This window comes from Triticum dicoccoides, chromosome 5B (assembly GCF_002162155.2).
Source record: "Triticum dicoccoides isolate Atlit2015 ecotype Zavitan chromosome 5B, WEW_v2.0, whole genome shotgun sequence".
Lineage (NCBI taxonomy): Eukaryota > Viridiplantae > Streptophyta > Magnoliopsida > Poales > Poaceae > Triticum > Triticum dicoccoides.
In genome coordinates this window covers 407,509,638-407,531,622 of record NC_041389.1, presented here as the reverse complement: position 1 = coordinate 407,531,622, position 21,985 = coordinate 407,509,638, and the positions used below count along the sequence as shown (strand labels likewise).

The following is a 21,985-nucleotide window of genomic DNA, read 5'->3' as shown; positions in this document are numbered from 1 at the left end:
GGATGTTCCATGATGTGATTATTTCATGCCGCGCACATGCTATGAAAATACCAACTTCGCGCGAAACATCAGTGTTAGCTGGAGGAAACCAAAACAAGATGTCCCGATGCATGCCAGGTGTTTGTTAGAATGCCGACTTAGGGATACATTTGAAAACATGTCTGTTAGTGGTGCGAAACAATGCCCGCACTTTCTACGAAAACCCCTAAATCCCTAAACCATCCGAGTGGCCGACAGGTGACAATCTGTATGGGACATGTGAAGTTCTTAAATTCACGAGAAAAAGAATGTAACCTTGTACGTATGAAGCAAACACTTGACTAGATGGTTCTGTTCAACCAGGTTTGAATAGGTATGGCAGTGTGCTTAAACAAGATTTACACGTGAAAATTAGTACAAACAATCATCCGACTGGGACCAGTGTTGGCAGACTGGATGCCTAGGATAAGTTGAGCTTTATGTATGAACTATAAACATACTTAGCTGTTGTATGTCGAGCTACTTCAATCCAAACTTTTACCATTTTAGAAATTTATTTAGCTGGAGGCTGCTTTATGTAATACCAGCTAGCTGAGCTAGAAACGACTTGAACTTGAAACAGGTGCCACTCTTGTGCCAAAACTTCTTCTAAACCCCCAAGAGACAGCTGAAGCATTGTGCCTGTGGCCACTTGGTTGTAGACCTATGTTTTGCATCTCTTCTCCAGCTTCATTACCTCTTTCATTTCCTTCTGCCTGATCTCCCTTTGGTTCAGGTTGCGTCTTAGTTGTTGAGTTTTTCTTTTCATAAAAGTAAATCACCACGGCTATCAGAAGAGAAGAAGTTGAAACAACTCCACTAAGTATAAAAAGTCCTGTAAAACCATCAGGTGTGAGTTTTTCTGGATCAGGTGCACGCCCCGCATTGTTGCAGTTGTTTTGATATCCGATTCCGATCCATTTCTTCTCAATTTGATTAATAGTGTCTCCTCCTATTACGCTCAGGATTGCCTTTGAGATGTCCCCAACTAGAGGAGATCCTTTTGGAAATGCCTGTTAAAGACATTGAGTGTCCTGTTAGCTTATATCATAGCTCCAGCACACTTCGTATCCTGCTACGGTGATGCCTAACGCAAGATGAAATTGAACCCATGTGGTAGCAAAGAAGTCCAGATTGTCATGAGACTAAGTGTTATAGAAACTAACTCTGGTGCACATACATGAACTTATGTGGCAGCGCATATTGCTTGGTAAGAGCTAAGAAATTTAAATTCTTCTTAATATATATATATGAACGTATGTGGCAGCACATATTGACTTGGGAAGAAGTAAGAAACTACTTAGAAATGAACATGCATAATAGATTATATATTTATGTGATAAACAAAGAGGATTTTTTCACTTGTATGGGTGAGTTGTACACGATTTCGAATTGAGTACTTGTGTATCTTAAAGAGAATTAGTGTTTTTATATTTATTTTTTTATGCACAAACTGCATCCAGAATTATGTAATACCCATAGAAGCACATCTTGTTTTCCCATTAACAAGTGGTGATACCATCCACTTACTTAGGTAATAGCAGTATAGCACCTGTGGTGGCATAAATCATTATCAAATTTCAATGATAAAATCAATCATTGTCAATTCATACAGTGGTCTTTTAGGGTATGCCACTGTATAGAATGTAATCCATTATTTGCCACTCCAGAGGTTGATTACTTCATGATTTGCCATATTGACTTTAGCAGTTCATATTTATTTCTCTATTGCTCTTTTTCTTGAGAACTACATGTCTTTCCACTAAGAAGAGATTAACAGTCAATGCGTTACTGGCTTGAGATAGCCTATGTTTCTGGATTAAATGAAAGGAAGAAAGGCATGACCTGAAGAAAATGAATTGAGCTGCTGAAATGACAAACAGATTAAAAAAAATGATCCACAACTCGAACTACCCAACTGTCCAGCACCCAATCCATGCAGGATACTCTGACAATAAACCATTCTCTGGACTCTTCCTTGATTGTTGACACTAAGCACAAACAGAAAGTTGTGGTTAATTGGAAACCTTGTTATTCCTCTCCTTCCACACCATCTGAGAAACCAGGATGAGAAGGTACCAAAGCCCTTTCTTAAAATACTACTGAGTACTGTCCACATGCGTCCTGGAAGTGATCCACCAATCACCATACTTTAACTCTCCTTATGAAATGCAAAAAAGGGGGTTTCTTATCTCGCTCACTCCACACCGCACATTCTCAAGGAATCTGGTGGTTCTCACTGGCTACAAGGACAAGGCCAAACTGGTTATGATGGTTGGCACTGTCTTTCTGGTTGAGATGCGGAGGTAGATGATGCCCAGGTGTGCCCATGACATGCTATCACTGACCAGCCCCGGCATTTAGTGATGCATGAAGGCGTTGTTGGTGAACAAAACTAGGCGGAGACCACGGCTATGCTGTGATTTATTATGTATTTGGAGTTGAATCCATGCTTTTTGATGTGTTTATAACTTTATATTCTTGGTTAGCTATGGTGAAGTAGATCTTGACCATAATGCTACAAAGTTTTATCAAGTTGCAAATAATGGATTTCATCTTGCATAGTACTCCCTCCGTTCCCAAATATAAGTCTTTTTAGAGATTCCAACAAGTGACTACATATGGAGCAAAATGAGTGGATCTACACTCTAAAATATGTCTACATGCATCCATATGTTCTAGTCCATTTGATATGTCTAAAAAGACTTATATTTAGGAACGGAGGGAGTAGTAAATCCTACATGACCGCTCTATGAACTGGGATGATGAATTTTCTCGACTTTATTTGGATAATATTGTTTATATATGTAAGCTGAATTTTGAGCTTCCTTGTGGGTGTTTTTGTTCTTAAATTCATTTTGCAATTGTCTCCCCAAATTTATCTCTTCAAAGTCTTTTTAGTTTGATTTCTGATTATATTAACTTGTAATTTGACTATTTCCCTACTAGCATGTCCCTTGGAAAACATGTAGCCTTTAGTTCATATGTATGTAGAGTTGATCACTTTAATTGCAATAGTATTCACTTAGCTCTCTTCTTCCCTTTATTGCCACACCTGGTCATATTTATGGATGATTGTTTACAGGTTCATGTATTATGGCATGCACTATAATACTATATTCACGATTGTTTTCATGTTTTTTGAAAACCTTGAGATACATCAACTTGATATGGTAGTAGCAACTGTACCCAAGCTCATATGCGACTTCCTGAAAGAAAAATAAATAAATACTAGACACCACTAGTAATAGGCTAGTAGCACACTTTGTTGATTCAGTGTACAAGAGTTATGTGATTAACGGCCATTTTATTAGTAAACATCAAATGTTCACAAAAGTGCATATGGTAATTATGTGAGCATTGGTTCAGTATCATTTCCCCTCTACTCATTCACTTAGGAATTAGGTATGCAAAGCTAGCAATGGTCACATCTTAAATAAAACTAGCAGTGATGAGATGCGTACAGGAATGTCTATGATATATTCGTATTTCAAACAAATTTAATGACTGTCAGCTTCAGAGACATAGTGCAAACAGACAGATGAAAGTTTGTTACTTACATATCCAAAACCCGCTGCTTTATAAAATGGAACCATAGTGTACCCTTTGCAGTTCCTTGCAAGAAATAATCTGATGTATGGGACTTCATGAATGAGCGCAGCAATTCCACCATTTTTGCTTCCCTTTGAGAGTGCACTGTAAAATCCATCATAGGTATTATAGGTCTTGATCTTCGATCCGTCGAAATTGAGTTGTTCCAATATTCTCTCGACGTAGGAACCACGAATGCATCCTACATAGTCCCCACTTTTACGGAGTTCATGGATATCAGTTATAGTTGGATTTAGCTGTCGTATGGTAAGCATCGTTGCCAAGTTCGCGGTGTAGCTTGCTGACAATACAAGGAAGAAAAATACCCATACAATCAAAACTATCCGAGATAGTAAGCGTTCCACTCTGTCCTCTGAAATTTTTTATATGGACTTCAATAAGTTTTTCTGTTATATGAAAGGAAAATGCAGGAACCCACATAACTGCATAATGTAGATGAAAGTCATGAAACTTAATATGTAAATTTCTACATAAGTACATATTGTGCTTATTAAGTTCTTTTGATTGTGGAAATTGTTTGGTAGTCTAGTTATGTTTATAGAGGGAGTACAATATTTCTACGACAGAAGCTATTGCGTTAAATAAGGTACTGAAATGACTTACAAAGTAACCTAGCCACTTCAGCTTTGTTTTGTACACCCCAGGCCTATCCAACTGCAGGAGAATCTAATTTTCTAAGCTATCTCTACACATTCACATTCTTGCATCATTCAGGCAACCAGAAGCATGTCTATTCACTACAACTTTGTAGCTTTGTTTGTTGCACCAACATTAAAACACTGTTTCTTCATGCAACTTGATACTTCAAGTAAGATACTATGCAAACGTTCATTTTCTTTTAAGGAACGGAAGTATTTTGATAAATATACTCACTGTCTCCAAACAGGGAAAAGAAGGTCATAATCCCGAGCTTTCTGGGAACTTCGTCCGGGATATTTGTGTTATTTCCAAGAAACTCCAATAGCCAGAGAACAACCCATGTGTAGAAAAATAATATGATACTTCCGAGCCACAGGTCACGTGATAATGGCTCAACGAAAATCCATGTGTTGTTAGTTCTGCTGCTCTTGGCTGGAACAACCATTGCCACTCCTGATTCTGTGTACGGTAGAGCGAAGTCGACATAAGACATTCTGTTCTCTGAGATTGTTATGTCTCCAATTGGTATATCGTATTTCTGCAAGTGCATCAAACAGAGTTACTTTACTGACCAGCAAAATGATGATGCTTAATCTTTGTTATGAAAGCTGTAACTATGCCATGAGGATATGAATAGGTTAACTGAGAAGAGCCTAACTATGCCATGTGTTCTTATCATGTAAAGATGACGTGTATATTCCTTTGATATTGTATTTTACCTTATGAGTTGCAAGCAACAGATGGCATGTTACAATTTTTTGCTACAATAGCATAGTACTTACAAGAATGGTTACCAGACCAATAGGGAAGCATGATATGGTGGTTATACACACTATACAATGGAGAAATATGGCCCCAATTAGAATTCAATTTGGGTATTTATCCTCGTCGTATCCTTTATATGGAAATCCAGGGCCAGGGGATCATTCCCTTGACTCTTACTGATGATATTTTACTCCATCAGAAATTGAACAAAAAGCTGCCAAATTGGCCTATTTCTTGCGCGTAGCTACCAATTGAAGTATTTTGAGGATTTTTTTAAACTGAATTGGATGGAGAAAATAAGAACTGGAAGAAGAAAAGTTTTCTCAACAGGGGGAGGAAGTCCCTTCGAAATTGGATTTGTTGCTGTAAGGGGATTTTCAAGTATTATCTAAAGGAAGGAACAAACGAGGATAAGAGAAAATTCCTTTTAATTTACATTATCCAGGTGAGATTTATTGCATACTATTCTTCCATTTTCATCCGAAAGGACATTAAAAAAATAATCTATTTCACTATCTCATTCCATCTAGATCTAAGAAAGAACCCAATGCACTGAAATTCCTGCTCAAAATCTCCTCTCAATTGCAATACATTATTTGGGTGGGTTGTGTGCTATTATCTTTTACATGGTTGCATTAAACTTAAATGTAGTACTTGTTTGCATTGGGTTCTTGGGTAATACATCTGATTAACTTATAGAGTTCTTGGGTAATTGTCATTAACTTATCAAGTTTAGTTACGTTCATCCAAATATTGAGAGGATCGAAGCCAGATCAGGTGACATATGCACCAAGAAGACCCTTGTTTGCATTGTCATTAACTTATAGAGTTCTTGGGTAATTTGTTCATTAGATGCCGACAGAGGGATCACACTCCGATAGGGAACGCGAGCATCAATTTCTTGGAGGGCGTCGATGAGATATGGTATGACACCTCTACCATAGTCAGTTTCTTCATAAATTGGCACCACCTGTCTCCACCCGTAGGCCTTGATTAGGGAGGCAATGCTATTCACTTGTGTAGAGTCACTCAATGTTGCACGAATAAAATATGGAAGACTGCCAGAGTAAAGAGATGGGCTTGTTGCTGTGAAGGAGATGATAGGGACCTGACTTTTATTCCCGAGATCCGATACAAATGCTGCTTGTGAAGATGTTTGAGGGCCTATGATAGCTTGGACATTGTAATTCTCTAGCAGGTCGAGAGCTGTAAAGGTTCATAATCAAATTTTATTTGATTGCAAATATTTGCTGCGAGAAGTTTCATAAATTCAGAATCGGAGAGTAAAAAAATGACATAGTATTTACAAAATATATATGTTGGTTCAGAGCACTCTGTAGCTATGCTTTTGTTGTCCTAGTTAACTTAAACTTGTGCAAAACAGGATTGAAAATTATTACAGATTTGCAGATGAAACTACAAATTTGAACCCACAATATTTGGATGAACGTAACTAAACTTGTCAGTATAAAATATAATTACAGTTCGGTCTGTTTACTTGAGTTGTTTTGAAATATGACATTTATAACCTGTATTACTAGTTACGCTGATAAATAGTGCTTATTTTACCTTTGATTTCATCACAGAACTTTTAGAAGCCTTTTATGGAGTATATTCAATGTTCTTTTACTACAATAACAATTCTAAGGAATGCTTGACTCTCCTTTTTCCATTTCAGGTGAGATAATCATAGGGATATTTCCTTGATCCATCTGGAGGATTTTTTCAAGGTATTATTGTGTGATTTTTCATTTGGAAATAAACTTCATATTTCCATTGACAAAAGAGGGTCCTCGAGTAGAAAGATTATTGCTAATAACGCCATTCGATTTCTAAGACCACATCCTACAATCTTTTTCCTATTTCCTACTGATCTGCTATGTTCTGTTTTTCTTGTGAATAGAAACAGTTGATTAGTGAATCTCTCTGTTAGTACAGAGAGAACAGTCCAGATACGAAGGGACTTCAACACTGTGGCTCAGGTCAAGCAACCGCTTCCACAGAACTTTATCATAAAAAGCATGCTAAAGCACTTGCCCAGCAAAGATTAGCTATGCATTGTCGAAAATTTATGTAATGAATATGTCATACGATTAAATTTCACAGACTACAGATGACCATACATCTGAAACCATGAGTAAATCTATAATCTCTGGGTATTGAAATTTGAACAGTCACTTCACAACAATTAGGTGGCTAACCGGATTATAACCAGGTAGCAACTGGCAGGAATCATTTTTGTTGTTAAGGTTTCTCAGACCAACAAACCCATCAAGGGAAAGCTAAGGCAAACATAATCGGGTTATTAAATATGTATGCACTAACTTTTCTGAGAGTAAAACTCATATAATATTTCCTTGAAAAGAAGTGTAAATATTTGTTGGCAATAGTAAAGAGTTTAGTAGCCAAACATTGTCCTTTTGATGTTTCTAAACTTTAGCAGGAGATATATGCTCAAAGTACTTCGTTTAACAGGAATGTAATAAACTAGCCTTGTTAGTGTTTATTTATTTGATTTACAACTGTTCTTTCCATGGACATTTGTTAGTTGGATGTCTATTGTTAAACAGATGAAGTATTATATATGGAGCACGTGGAAAGTAAAGATATAGCCAAAAAAACACTCGTTCCTAAGTAAAAACCATTAAATCCTTTTGATAAATGTTACTATCAAACGCTTCCAACTTTGTCCATTAGTAGTGGTACATTGGTAAATAACCATGTTGATTCTATCAAAACTGTGTTCATAATATTGCAGTTTTGTAGCTTGTACTAAGTTGAATGATGAAAGTCAGTTATGTTCCTTTGCTCGCTGTGTTGAGAGTTCTTGCCCTTTCCACCAGCCTGATGTACGGCTTGGGGTGGAATTTAAACTTTTCTAGCTCAGCTACTTTGGTTTAGCCGAGCGCTGTGAACAGTAATCTGTGTTTTGCTTGCCTTGTTTAATAAAAGGGGTGGGGGGTGGGGCTTTCGATGAAAAAAAAACAGTTTTAGAAGTTGTTTTTTTACGACAGCGTAAAAAGTTGTACTTCAAAGACAATATGAAGTTGAGAAAGCATATTTGTAAGCAATGGAGGGAGTAGTAAAGAGTTTTTATTTTTTATATGGGCTGCAGAACTTTTACCTGCTGATGCAGCTTCTACGCTGTTACTTTTGGAGTCCCTGATGTGGAGAACTACCTTCGGGCTGTAGTTTCTGTGGACCGTATAGAAGTCTTCCAGAGCCATCAAAAGGCTGGTCCGCGCCATCTTGCCCCGCAATGATTCCAAGTTGAGGATCACTCCAACGGGGAACTCATCTGCTCCACTCGTGGTAGCATTTTGAGCTATGCCGGAGTGGATGATGAGTAACAGGAAGAAGGTGATTTGAGATGCTCTCTCCATTGACGGTGCTGCAAGGTTTGTGAAGTATTTTGTGCCCAGAATCCAAGCCTACTGTGGCTTTTATAAAGTTGGTTTCTTCAAGCTAAAAGCTTAGCATGATGGCGTAGGTGACTACTCTTCGATGCCTTGAGCCATGCATATTTTATTGCAGAAAGAATGTTACTAATTTCTACCTCATTTCAGTTGTAGTTTCCGAAGGTCAAATGACGTAGCACGGCCGGCCAAGAATTTAAATACTAATAGGTAGCTTAGGACATGCTGCAGTGATGAGTTCTATAATAGTGGAGCACTCCTTCTCTGCATGTTACCCAGGTACTTAAATACTAACTGACCAGTAGCTCCTTCCATTCAATCTTGCAATATATCACTTGAAAGTGACAGGAGCTGTTATCTAATTGTTTTCAAACGTTTGCTCTGTTTCCTGAAGCAACTGAATTCTGTTGACACGATTTTTGCTGTTTATATAAATTCCAATTGCCCCCTTTTAATATATATGTCAGAACCAGATGAATGTGACAATCAGATTTCTCTACGCCAGAATGCCGGTGTTGACATTTGAGAAAGGGAAATTTGTGGAATTATCTTGACTGCTTACTTGTAGGAGAGAATGGATTGCCGGGGTAGTCTTGTTGTGCAAAGAATTATATCTACGTAATTACCGAAACCTATATGGTGATTCGTGAAAAAAAATACTATATGGTGTATTTTGTGATGAACATACGTAGCCTCTCTAAAATTTATTTTGCGAAATTTCTATCAGATGAACTTCAGCTTGTTTGTTAATATTGCTGGGTTGCTGGTCTTTTCAATTTACTGTAATTTAGCACGGCTGTTGAGTGGAAACCTATAATTTTCTAAACCAATGATAACAAAGTCAGACACGAACTTGCAAAGAGGTTGTGTATCAGTTTGAGCTGTCTGATCTCCATAATACAATAACATTTTAGTAGATGTCAAGGAGGTGTGTATCAGTTTGAGTGCACTACATAATGACAATCATATTAGCGTATTATAAGTGATACCAACAGAGAATTGTCTTTTTTTTTTTGCGATCAGAGAAGTTATCTGTTAATGAAAATATTGGCCGACCATCTGCTACTTGCAAAGTTGAGTCACCTTTCGTAGAAGAAGGTGCAGAAGTATGACTATTTGTGTGGCGTAGAAGAAGAGATACCCCTGTATTTTTAAAGTGATGGCTGTGCAAATTCAAGGAAATTCCCTAACCCAAGAGGACTGAGCTGGACAGATTCCTCAATTAACCAATGGGATCGCAAGGAAGAAGTCAAGGAACTCGTATTTGGCAGTGACAGAGGCTCCTGCTCTTCTATGGAGTACTATAATAAGTACTATAATAAAGTTGTGTGCGTAGTTATATGTTTTTTTAATAAAAAGGGAGCCCGGTAAGGACATGCACCTCTCTACCCCTCGTACTAACAATTCAGCAAAATGCACACATACAAAGAAAATAGCTGATGTCAGCACAAGGTATATCTATCTTGACATTTCAAAAACACATTACTTTCAAACCAATCAACCAAATCAAAACCTGCTTTCACTTTGCGTTCATAATTACAAGATCTTCAAAATTAGATCCCACATGAACATGTTTCGATAAATATTTTTGAAAAGCAACTTTCTCCTGAAAAAGCAAAACAAATTTATGAGCTTGCTTTTCTAGCACATGTCAATAAGTTGGGATTTGTTTTGAGTAAAAGTAAAACTAGATCCCAAGAAGACTGAGCAGGACAGATTCCTCAATTAGTTAACCGTGGGATCATGAGGAAGAAGTCAAGGAACTCATTTGGCACTGCCAGATGCTCCTCCTACTCTGCTACTATGATTTTATAGTTGGGTGTGTAGTATGTGTATGTCTTTTGTTTGTAAAACTATGCACCATTCTAGGCGCTTGTGTAAATGTAGCTAGTCGATTCCTCTCAAAAACTAAAAGCAATAAGTTAGTCAATGGCCATGCAGACAATTCTGTTGTAAATCCATGCCAATTTTTATTCTATAAATAACTCCTACTTTGGCCCAAGAAGCATTTCATGTTGTAATGTCAAGTTAATGTGCCTTTGTTTTGTGGTTGCAAGTAGCTGAATGATTATGCTGGACGTTTGAGAATCACGAAATGATTTTTATAGAAATTTGGAATCTTCAGGATTTTTTTTCTTACGATGATTGTTTGGTTTGTAGGATTGAATCCTACATGTTTTTTTTCTAAGGATTCTTTTGTACTATATTTCATAGAAATTTCAGCGTTTGCTTAAACCCTTAGAAAGATTTTTTAATGCAATCAAACAAAAGAAAATCGTGTAGGAATATGATTCAAAAAGGCATTGATATCACGATCCTTTTGTTTTCCCCATTTCTATGTGCCCTCGGATGCCTATAGTGTTGGCAGCTCGTTTCGTGAATAATGACAGGATCAGTCAGACGTATGAATTATGATAGAAAGTGTTTTCTTGCAGTAATGGGAACACCAATGTGTTTTGTGTTTAACCGCCTCTGTGAGTAAAATGGATTTTCGGTGGTCGGGGGCAGTGGAGAACGATATTTTAAAGCCCCTAAAACAAGTGCTTAAATAATTTGAAAAAATTTGAATTCTTTTACATGAATACGCATGCATGTGGTCCAAGTACCTGTTAAATTTCGTTTGAAAATAAGTTATATTGTACGCTGCACAAAAAGACAAAATTTCTGACTCAAAGTTGAATAAAACTGGCCCTAAATTTGCATGTATTTTGTCTTTTTTTATCTCTGGCATGCAAGCACGTACATTGGTGAAATTTTGGCCCGCTATACTGCACTGCTTACGTGCATGTACACAAAATTTTAGAATTTTTTAAGCCGTATAAATTCTTTTTTTAACTTAAAAACGACGGGCACAAAGTGCCCGTGCTCAGATGTCAATTTTCACTCTGTGTGAGCGTAATTTATATGCATCTTAGAGCATCTCCAGTCGTTGGCTTCCAGGGGACGCGTAAATCACTGCCTGGGAGCGAGCCGGCGCTAAAAATTGGCGTGGGGGCGAGTGGGTTCCCAGCCGCCGATCCCAGGGCCGCCCCCCAGACGCCGTTTATGTTTTAGAAAAAAAAGGTATTTTGGCAAAGTTCGGCAAATTGGACAACTTATTCGGTTAAAATTCGGCAAATTCGCATTAATTTGACATGTTCGACATTACATAACAAAGTTATTTAGAAAAGGGCCGCAACTACAACTTAAGGGCCGAAGAAGTCGCTGAGCGCGGCGAAGTCGCCGACGTCACTGCCATCCTCGCCGTCGTCGTCGGCGGCCTTCTCCTTCTTGACGCGGCCGCCCCTACTGGACCCCTGCCCGGCGTCGCCCTGGTGGACCGGTGGCGGCGGCGGCGCTGTCGTCGAGGACGAGGACGATGACGCCTTCTCCTCCTTGACGCGGCGCCCCTCGCTGTTCTTGACGCGGCGCCCCTCGCTGTTCTTGACGCCGCCCACCATCGGCGCCCCGTTGGTGGACGCCTGCCTCTGCTCCTGGCTGTGCTGGAAGTACGCCGCCCACGACGCGTGGTTGTCGGCGGCGTACTGGGGGAGGGCGCGCTTCTCCTCTGTCAGGAAGGCTCGCACGCGGTCGACCTCGATGGCGAAGATGGCGGGGCGCGCCTCGACGTGGGGTATCGGGGGAATGGGGACGCCCCCGTTGCTGAGCCTGCACCCCGTCGGCCCGGCGCGCATGTCCGATGACGCCGGGATGTTCGCCTCGAAGAGCAGTCAGGCCTCCCACTCGCGGAGCGAGTGGCGGCCGAAGCCGTTGGCCGCCGCCGCATCGCCGGGGAATCGCGCGGCCATCGGCTTGGGAGAGAGGGAGAGGGGAGGGAAGAAGCGTCGGCGGGTGGCTGCGCACGGGGAGAGTGGCAGAGCTCGACGGCGGTCGGCGAGCGGCTGTGGGCTGGTGTGGCCAGAGGCGAGGGAGGCCACTGGTTTATACAGCCCCGCACCGTGTGTACGCGTGGCGGGAGGGAAGGCGTCGCCGCACCGCCTCGTGACGCGCCGCCTGTGATGAGGAATCAATGGCAAGGCTGCCGGGCGGCAGCCTTGCCATTGATTCCACGCGAGAAACCGAGACGTTCCGACGACGACGAGGCGCGCGTCGCTGACTCGACGGCCCGCGGCTCTTTCGCGCCAAAATCGTTCACCCCGGTGCCCCCCAGCGTGCCAGGTTCGGCCTGGGTCTGCCGGCACTAATTTTGGCCCAAGCCGACGAAAAAGGGTTCCTGGGACGCGACTGGCCGTTTTTTCGGCGCCGGCGCGAAAAAATCGAGTGGGGGCCGTGGGGCTCGGCTGGAGATGCTCTTAACGTTGAGCAGCTATGCTGACGAACCAGGCCCACATGTCAGACACCCTGCTCGTTCCCTATCTTCGAGCCCCGCGGCCTCCGTCCGCCTTGCACCGCAACGGCTCCTCCGCATGCCGCGCTGAGGGGCTCGCCCGCCCGCCGTCGCGACAGATGGAGGAGCCCATCCGGTGCGCGGCGACCCTGGCGGCAATCAGCAAGGTACGTCGAGATTCGATCAGTTCTGCCGAGTGCAAACTTCCGAAATGAACTCTTGCTTCCCGTCCCTCCTTAAGATCGAAATTCGGTTCCTACCATATGCGTTCGCGAATGTGCTACCGAAAAATTTCGCAGAACACTAGTTTGATGTGGGTTGAGATTTCTGGGGACAGACGGATACTGCAGCCAAGGTGTTCGTTAGAATGCCCGCCTCGTATTTTCCAGCTCGCGAAAAGAAGTGACGATAATTGGATGGTCCACGTCCACCTCCTTTCCGTGTGAAAACCTGAATGTATAAAGCATTTACAGAAATAGTCTCTTAATTTTTCAAGGAGTGTATAGCCTTGATTTTTCCTGGAAAAGTACAACAGTACATGATATACCGAGACAGGTGATGCCCGGAAGGGTGAAGCATAATAAGACAGACTGAAACTTTACTTGATTTTGGTGTTTTGCATCCATAGGAAGCTCCACATACCCAAAGTTCTGCCGGGCTTTCCCCGCAGTTAGTTGTGGATCTTTGAGCTTGGAAGGTGATCTTTGCTCAGCTTGGAACTAGCTTGATCCACTCAATTACATACTACTTTTGTCGCCCCTGTGAATGGTTTGCGGACCAATGTGAGTCAGCGACGTTGCCTTGTTCTTTTGTGTGAATCCACGGCCTATATGGTTGTTCTTACTGTTCTGGTAGCTGGTCACTCTGTGTTCGAACTGAGTGGCACTGTCAATGTTGTCTGCTTCTCTATATCACTGCAGTTTCCGTGTTCATTGCTGTTTTGATCTCCTTGTTCTTCCTGTGAATGTCCATTTTCTCCTTGTTGCCCGTGTCCACATTCATTTTGATCGTCTTCTTTGCTCCATGCATTTTGTTGATATTTTTTGTAGAGGTTCATCAGCATGGCTACAGCAAGGGAACAGGTTGTCACAATCCCAGTTAGGAGGAATAACCCCCCAAAACTTTCAAAAGTGATAGCGCCTGACCCATCAATTTTATCCTCATGTTGATGGCTGTTTTGATATATCCATTTCTTTTCAATTTCATTGATACTATCTTCTCCTGTTATGTTGAGTATTGCCCTTGATATTTCAGCTCTTAGTGGTGATTGCTTGGGAAGCGCCTGATTACCAAAGAGATCATTATTATAAGCTTGCACAAGCTAACATACAGAGAATTCTATTCATCATAATATCTGACTATAAAAGCCTGAAAAGTAAAATTTCCATTGGGCTGAATATTCTTAGCTAACAAGATATAATGGAAGATGGTCAATGATGGTGTTGCTTAGCAGCAGTACCATACTTTCACACAATCATACTAAAAGTTGCTCAAGCAGTACAAAAATCCAGTAATCTGACCATAGGGCCTGTTTTCAGGTTTAGTTTGTGGTTGTTGTGTTGTGATGTACTCCTAGTGTCAAAAAACGTCTTATATTTTGATACGGAGAGAGTTACTTATTTTTGAAGTTGCTTTAAGAAGGAAGTTGTGAAAAGTCTATTACTCTGTTTGATAAATCAGACTAGAGTTAGATATAGTGTTATCGAATGGTTGACCTCCCACATTACATCTCATATGTTCTCGAATGCAGATTATGCAATTCGTTTTAGAAGAGGAAAAAACAGACTAACTAAACGCCAAGGTTATCTAGAAGCAATCCATCCAACCGAGATTATTTATCATAAAAATGAATGGCTTAAGGGGGTGAAGTCCCTCTGTGCTTATATTTTGATACGGAGAGAGGCTCCTGGAAATGTGACCACGAAGGGTCGATCCCAGGCTGGTGGAAGACCACCAGCACGGCTACCATCCAAGCTATTGCTTGGTCTCCAAGATTATTTATCATAATCCACTGCAGTGCCAAATGGAAATATCAGCTCATATAATTTTTTTGATAGAAAATGGATGGATCTATTTTTATGTGATGGTTGTTGCTTGCCTCTTCTATATTGTTGTATATGGTAGTTAAGCTTACATTGATGATCCCCCATAGGGTGCGGTCAGTGAGAGTTCATTATTGGGGACAGACAGACTAGAAAAGGGCATCGTTTTCACTTTGACATTTATCTCCACCCTTTTTCAACTTTTCATCAGTCAACTGGAAGATACATTATTCACCGTATGCTATTAGATAGCCTCACTATTTCTATTTTTATTTCGTAACTTCGAATTTGTATATAGCAATCTTAGGGGTCATGGTATGTAGAATTGAAGGAGACACATGAGTATAACATTTTGCTTGACTTGTAGCAAACTTCAAGGCAGAATTGTCATTCAAGAGATTAAAACAAAGCAGCCTAGTGAGTGTAGTTAAACTTACAAATGCAAAACCTGCACTCTTGTAGATAGGTCCCACCATTGTGTAACCTTTGCTGTACTTTGCAAGAAACAGTTTGATGTAGGGGATTTCATGTACAAGCACAGCAATGCCACCATCTTTGCTTCCTTTAGAAAGAGCAGCAGCGAAATCTTCCTGTGTTTCGTAGGGCCTCATCTTTGATTTTTCAAAACCAATATCCACCAGTAGACCCTCTATATAGGAACCACGGTGGAACCCTACATATTCTCCTTTCCTCTGGAGTTCATGAACATCAGTCACTGTCGGTGAAAGCTGCTGTACAGTCAGCATTGATGCAAAGCTTGCTGTATAACTTGATGTAAGTACCAGAAAAACAAACATCCATACAAGTAGAACAATTCTGGATAGAAATCGTTCTAGCTTCTCCTCTGCAATAATGATGAAGATATTATTGAGACAGTAAACAAACTTGAAAGCTGGGATGCTGCAATGCATAACATTCCAGGACTTGATTGGGATACTGCAATGCATGCCATTGCAGGACTTGCTTGAAAGCATATGCAATATCTATTTCTTGATATGATAAATGCAAGTCTTACCATCATTTTTTCAATTGACGCTATAATTTTTTTCCTTTAGTGAAGCGCAATTATGAAGAACAGGTGTATTGCTTTCATGTTTCTAAAGCAGATACGTACTAGCATTAGTTCATCCCCAGCTAGATTTGAACTAAAACCACAACAATAATTGTGGAACGAAGGGAGTACTAATTAGACAGATCTAGGTTCTTATGCTGAGAAACATTAAGATAAGTTTAACTAAAATGGGGTCATACAGATGATTTTCTTTCCTAAAAGTTGTGGAGGTGCAGTTTAGTTAGATCACTGCAGTAATCTTTTTCGAAGGAATCTTTCGGCGCTTCTTATTTTCATGTAGTGCAACGTATATTTTGTCTATGCAACTGAAATACTTGTTCAAAATTAAGCAAAGATCTAGGAAACTGTAATGTTTACTCAACTCTCTTCAAAAATGGAGAAGAACATTGTAATCCCCACTTGTTTGAGTGAAAAGGGGCCATGTACATGTTGATTGCCATTTAGGTACTCCAGAAGCCAGGCAACAACTCCTGTGTAAATAAAGAATATGATGCTTCCAAACCACATTCCAGTGCTCAATGGTTTCAAGAAAATCCACATATTCTTGATCATGTTTTCCTTGACTGGAACAATCATCCCTACTCCAGATTCTGTGTACGGTACAGTGAAGTCGACATACAATGATCTATTGTACCTTACAGTAATATCTCCAACCGCTATGTCGTATTTCTGCAATGGCATGAATCAGCTTCATATATTTGAGAAATAAGAAAGTGATGATCTACTTCTAAGAATGATTAAACACTGGAAGTAAATTGTTCAATAAGAGGAAAATATTTTAGCATGCAAAATAGACTTTTGATTTGCTTTGAGAAAAACAAAATACAATGAGCCTTTCTATCTGACATCCTTCTATGTAAAATAAAATAGGAGCCTGGTTTCAATTGAAAGCAGAACAAAACACTGGATGAAAATGTGGAACATAGTTAATATCTTGTAAAATGTTTTAGCTACTAGAGTTTTCTTCTTAACAGTGGAATGTATGCAGCTTCTAGTTTCTGCAATGGTAGATTAAGAAATTGAAACCAAATCTTTTGTAATGTATTTCTTACCTGAAGATAAACTTGATAAATAAAATCGTTATAGCTTCCTGTAGTTGCTGTATCAGCTGTGTCAAATGCCAGGTACTCATAAGTAAGTGCAAAAGGTAGCCTCTTTATTGCCTCCTCAAATATGTCAACTGAAAGGCCACTCGCACTTGTTACATTTGTAACAGGATCTCTGAATGTTTTTATAAACTCTGGGCAATTGCTCGTGTGCACACCGACTCTAAGCTTCTTACCACTTATAGGAATTTCCCAGCCCCTCGGTATTTCAGTTGACTCTCCTGGCCAAATTACAGGATTTAGATCAAGCATTGAGGCTGATCCTGCTGTTTTTAAGCCGTTTTGATTCAACTGCCGGGAAAGTCCACTTTTCACACTCCAAAACCCGATTTCTCTCCAACCTCTCCCAACCACATTTATTATTTGGAACACAGAAACTTTAAGCTGTTTGTCTGTAAGGTCAAAGTCGCCACTTATACCTCTAAACTTATTTTGTACAATTGCTGCTAAGAGTTTTGGACCATTTGGGGAAATAACCATGGATTCCGAGCATGTGGAGTTCTTAATGGACCATGGTTGCTTATTTGGGGCACTGGATATCCCAACCTTTTCTGCTGCCTGTGCTAATGCCCATATCGTATCATAGGCCCGTAGTCCAACAATGCTTAGTTTATTGAAGGGTGATTCATCTGGGTTATCCTGTTGGTACATTCTGTTCCACCTTATGGAGAAACTATCAAGCTCTTTTGATTTGGGGACATGGTACCTTACTCCCAGTACACCATTCATCACCTCAGTCACACTTGGATTGAGTGAGTCGATGATGTTTGCTACTCCGTTTGTAGTAATCCACGCAAATCCTTTGTCCATCATCCCTGCCTCTTTGGCCTTTTTAAAAAGAAGGGAAGTCATCGTGGATGACATATGAACAATAAACACCCTTGTTTGCATTGTCATCAACTTATAGAGTTCTTGCATCATGATTTCACTTGTTGCTGATGGAGGGATAACACTCTGATACGGGACATGAACATCACTCTCTTGAAGTGCACTAATGAGGTATGGTAGAATGCCTCTACCATAGTCGGTGTTTTCATATACTAGCACCACTTCTCTCCATCCATAGGCTTTTACAAGCGAGGCAATGCTATTCACCTGAGCTGAGTCATTCAATGTTGCACGCACAAAATATGGCATAGTATCTGAAGTGAGAGAGGGGCTTGTTGCTGTGAAGGATACTGTGGGGACTTTGGTTATGTTTCCGATCTTGGAGATGAATACAGCTTCTGATGATTTCTGGGGACCAATGATGGCTTGCAGTTTGTAATTGTCCAGTAATTCAATCGCTTTTGAAATTGCATAAGGAAATTTCGGTCAGATGGTATTGGTTTAATAATGTAGAAACAACATCATAGCACATAACAAAGCATATATATAAAATAATGGTGAGTTTAGGTTTTTGTGTTCGTGTTGCTTGTGATGTTTTCTATTTTCTTGATCATTTGACACCTATTTGCGTAAGCCTTGTACGACTCCTATAACTAAGACTGCTTTTATCCTTTGGCGGCCGCTATGTAGGTTATGGTTTGCAATTGAAAATGAACATATATTTTCTCGGTCTGTGATTTTATAGACTCTGCTTGGCTTCAACTAGGGTTTTCCTACTAAGGAACTGATCAGATGCTAATCTAAATATGACTCTTGTTTAAGGTGTCAAATGCTTGATAACTCTAAATAATTTAAGTACAACTCTTGTTTAAGGTGTCAAATGCCAATATAAATATGTTTTTCTTGTTTAAGGTGTCAAACTATGGAAAATAGGAAAACTAAGTCCTTCCGTTTTCCTGAATCCTGACAACTTAACTTTGACATACTGCAGACACATACCTGCTGATGCAGCCTTTACATCACTGGCCATGGAATCCCTGAAATGGAGAACAAGCTTTGTGCTGTAATTCTGGTGGACCGCGTAGAAGTCTTCGACGGCCAATGAAATGCTGGTTCGTGACACTTTTCCCACCAGCGAGCCCAGATCGAGGATCACTCCCACATGGAACTCGTCTGCTTTGCCGGTGGTTGTGTTCTGAGCTACGCCGGGATCGACAAGGAGCAAGAGCAAGAGGAAGAGGATTGCTCGGGGTGTTCTCTCCATTCCGTGCTGCACGGCAAGGTTTTAGATTCTTTGGCGCTGAGATGCACTGCATTGCACCCTCTTATGTAGGATTCACTCGTTGAAGACTTTTCGGCTTAACAATTGTGTCACTGGTCAAACTGAAGGTTGCAAGGCAAATCCGCTCAGCTGTGACAGATTAGTTGTCTACTACCAGCATCTTTCGTCGTGTACTGTTTCTCTCTTGACTTTGGTGTTCATTTGCAGCTAACTGTTTCTCTCTTGACTTTGGTGTTCATTTGCAGCTAAATTACCGGGAATATCAACCGGAGTTGCCTCTGCATAAACTAGTAGTTCGCCAAGAACATATAAACAAACAGAGGAAGCAAGATTGCGTACTGCCCCTATCGGGATTTATAAGTGGCGCATGGGTTTTTAGATTTTTAATTTGACACGTATGTTTTGGTAGTCAAACTGAAGACCTGAAAACCCGTGTCCAACTTATAAACCCGGATGAAGAGAGCAGAATGAATGGATTGATGGATTATGTCCTCGATAAGCAATCTACATAAGGGTGGCGTGCCTACATATACTGTATTTGATTCGTAATTTGTCTGTTCCAATAAACGAGATTTATATTGCTTTCCTTGGGGACTTGTGCAAATAAACGCTCACGTTAAAATATTTTGTGGAGCGTTGACATTTCCTGCTTTTGAGACGTTAAAATATTTTGGCATACAAGGCAATACCAAAGATTACAAATTAACACTGAAACTCTTTGTAACCCTAAGGCATCCTCCTCCTTTATAAGACACTGAAACTCTTTGTAACCCTAGGCATCATCCTCCTTTATAAGACGGGGTCAGGGCTAGCCTAGAGACACCTTGCGTCCAATCTAATACTCTTGATAAAGCTTACTATTCTCCATTGTGATCCCCTCTCACATGGTACCCTTTCCATCAATCCAATCCAAGCAAGAGTAAGGTATTACCTCCATCATGAGGGCCCAAACCCGGGGTAAAATCTTCGCGTGCTCCCTCGTCTAATACTTCCAATCACGCACATCACCCTACGGTGACTACCTTGTTTCATACGCCGATAGTTGGCGCGCCAGGGGACTGTCTGTGTGGCCCGGTAAACCGATCTATATGGGGTCTCTGGTCCAAACTGGCGTCTTTGCTCCGAGCTAGAGGATCGCCATTGGCTACTTGAGCTTTGTCACCAACTTGGCAAGGCGACTCATCATCATTAGCGATGGAAGGTCTTGGCCGATTTCCTTGTCGAGTGGAGTGAGGCCCAGCAAATCCCCAAGTGTGTCGACCTCAAGCATTGGACGACGTACTTTGATGGCTCCATTATGCTTTTGGGCTTGGGGGCCGGCGTTGTCATGATGTCCGTGAAAAGGGGCAAGATGAACTATGTGCTCTAGATACACTTCCCAACCTCCAACAATGCAATCGAGTATGAAGCCCTCCTCCATGGTCTCTGCCTTGCTGTCTCCATGGGCATACGACGGCTCATCTATCGCAGCGACTCCAGTCTTATCGTTTAATGAGTCATGAAGCCCTTCGGTAGGAAGGATACAAAGATGGCGGCCTATTACTTCGAGGTGCGCCGACCCAAATGCCAGTTCGACACCCTCGAGCTTCATCACATCAAGAGCTCTGATGGTTGACACCCATGCGAGGATGGGCACACTTTAGGACCAGGTCTCGTCGGACACCTTGCCCCAACATCTCCATCAACCCTCCATCAAAACGGAGCCGGATCAAGAACTCGGAGGGTAGGGAGTGATGATATTGGCTGTAATCCTGGAGTGAACCAAACCAATCCTTGCTTATCTCCTAAACAAGGATCTCCCAGAGGACAAAAATACTGCCAGGCTCTAAGGCAAGGGTAGGCGCCATCGGGCAGAGTCCACGACTGTTGTCACCGCCAGGTAGAGGTGGCCGAGCGTCTGCACTAGGTGGAGGCAGCCTGGTGGTTGCGCATCGAGCGTGCTGTGGTAGCCAAGCAGGCATGCTGCAACACCTGGCGAGTCTTCCGCCACTGGAAGGATTGCGGCTTGCGGCGGCCGGGCATGGATGCCACAACACTTGGCGGGTTTTTCATCACTAGAAAGATGACGACTCCGATGATGACAGCGGCACGTACGGCGGCTCGGCAACGACATAGACGGCGATGGAGGTCCCTATGGCCAAGGAGGTCATGCCTGCAAGGTCACCGTTCGGTACCCCATTTAGTTTAGTTTAGGTTAAAATTGTTGAATTTCATTCGTTTAGTTGTAAATGTATCAAATTAACAAATTGTGTGTGTTTAACATGAATTTCACGTGTGTTCGTGTTTAAAACATTTGAGCTGGTCCGCACATTTGTTGTCTACGGTTGGGTAGCCTCCGCCCCTATAAATGTCCGCAGATACGTCCGAACGTGTCCACGGCATTTGATGAGATCCATATTGATCATCCGCGTTGGAGTTGCCCTTGTTCCTAGCGTCACCGACAGCCACCCCTTCCCGAAAACCATTTAATAAATTGCCAGTATGCTTCAAATCTTAATCAACAGCACATTTTAATCACATTATCGTGTTGGAACACGTGGTACGCTACGCTTGAAGGAAATATGCCCTAGAGGCAATAATAAAGTTATTATTTATTTCCTTAATTCATGATAAGTGTTTATTATTAATGCTAGAATTGTATTAACCGGAAACTTAGTACATGTGTGAATACATAGACAAAGTGTCACTAGTATGCCTCTACTTGACTAGCTCGTTGAATCAAAGATGATTAAGTTTCTTAGCCATAGACATGAGTTGTCATTTGATTAACAGGATCACGTCATTGGAGAATGATGCTATTGACTTGACCCATTCCGTTAGCTTATCACTTGATCATTTTAGTTTACTGCTATTGCTTTCTTCATAACTTATACATGTT

General features: G+C 41.1%; 2 protein-coding genes and 1 long non-coding RNA gene across 3 annotated transcripts; 1 reads left to right on the top strand and 2 right to left on the bottom strand.

The window, feature by feature from the left end:
- Positions 1-328: 328 nt before the first annotated feature.
- LOC119309609 (glutamate receptor 2.7-like) lies at positions 329-8,518 on the bottom strand. The gene is made up of 5 exons (XM_037585583.1): positions 8,159-8,518; positions 6,143-6,240; positions 4,504-4,813; positions 3,579-3,982; positions 329-1,031 (listed from the first exon to the last, which is right to left on the bottom strand). The coding sequence occupies exons 1-5, from the start codon at positions 8,415-8,417 to the stop codon at positions 576-578; spliced, it is 1,527 nt and encodes a 508-aa protein (XP_037441480.1). The 5' UTR covers positions 8,418-8,518; the 3' UTR covers positions 329-575.
- Positions 8,519-12,787: 4,269 nt separating this feature from the next.
- LOC119309564 lies at positions 12,788-19,333 on the top strand. The gene is made up of 2 exons (XR_005150561.1): positions 12,788-12,944; positions 18,817-19,333. It is a non-coding gene; the product is annotated as an uncharacterized LOC119309564 (long non-coding RNA).
- LOC119309563 (glutamate receptor 2.8-like) lies at positions 13,168-19,089 on the bottom strand. Its single transcript, XM_037585543.1, has 5 exons — positions 18,825-19,089; positions 16,944-18,283; positions 16,254-16,560; positions 15,257-15,663; positions 13,168-14,059 (listed from the first exon to the last, which is right to left on the bottom strand). Exons 1-5 carry the CDS (start codon positions 19,087-19,089, stop codon positions 13,637-13,639), a joined length of 2,742 nt encoding a protein of 913 aa, XP_037441440.1. The 3' UTR covers positions 13,168-13,636.
- Positions 19,334-21,985: the final 2,652 nt, after the last annotated feature.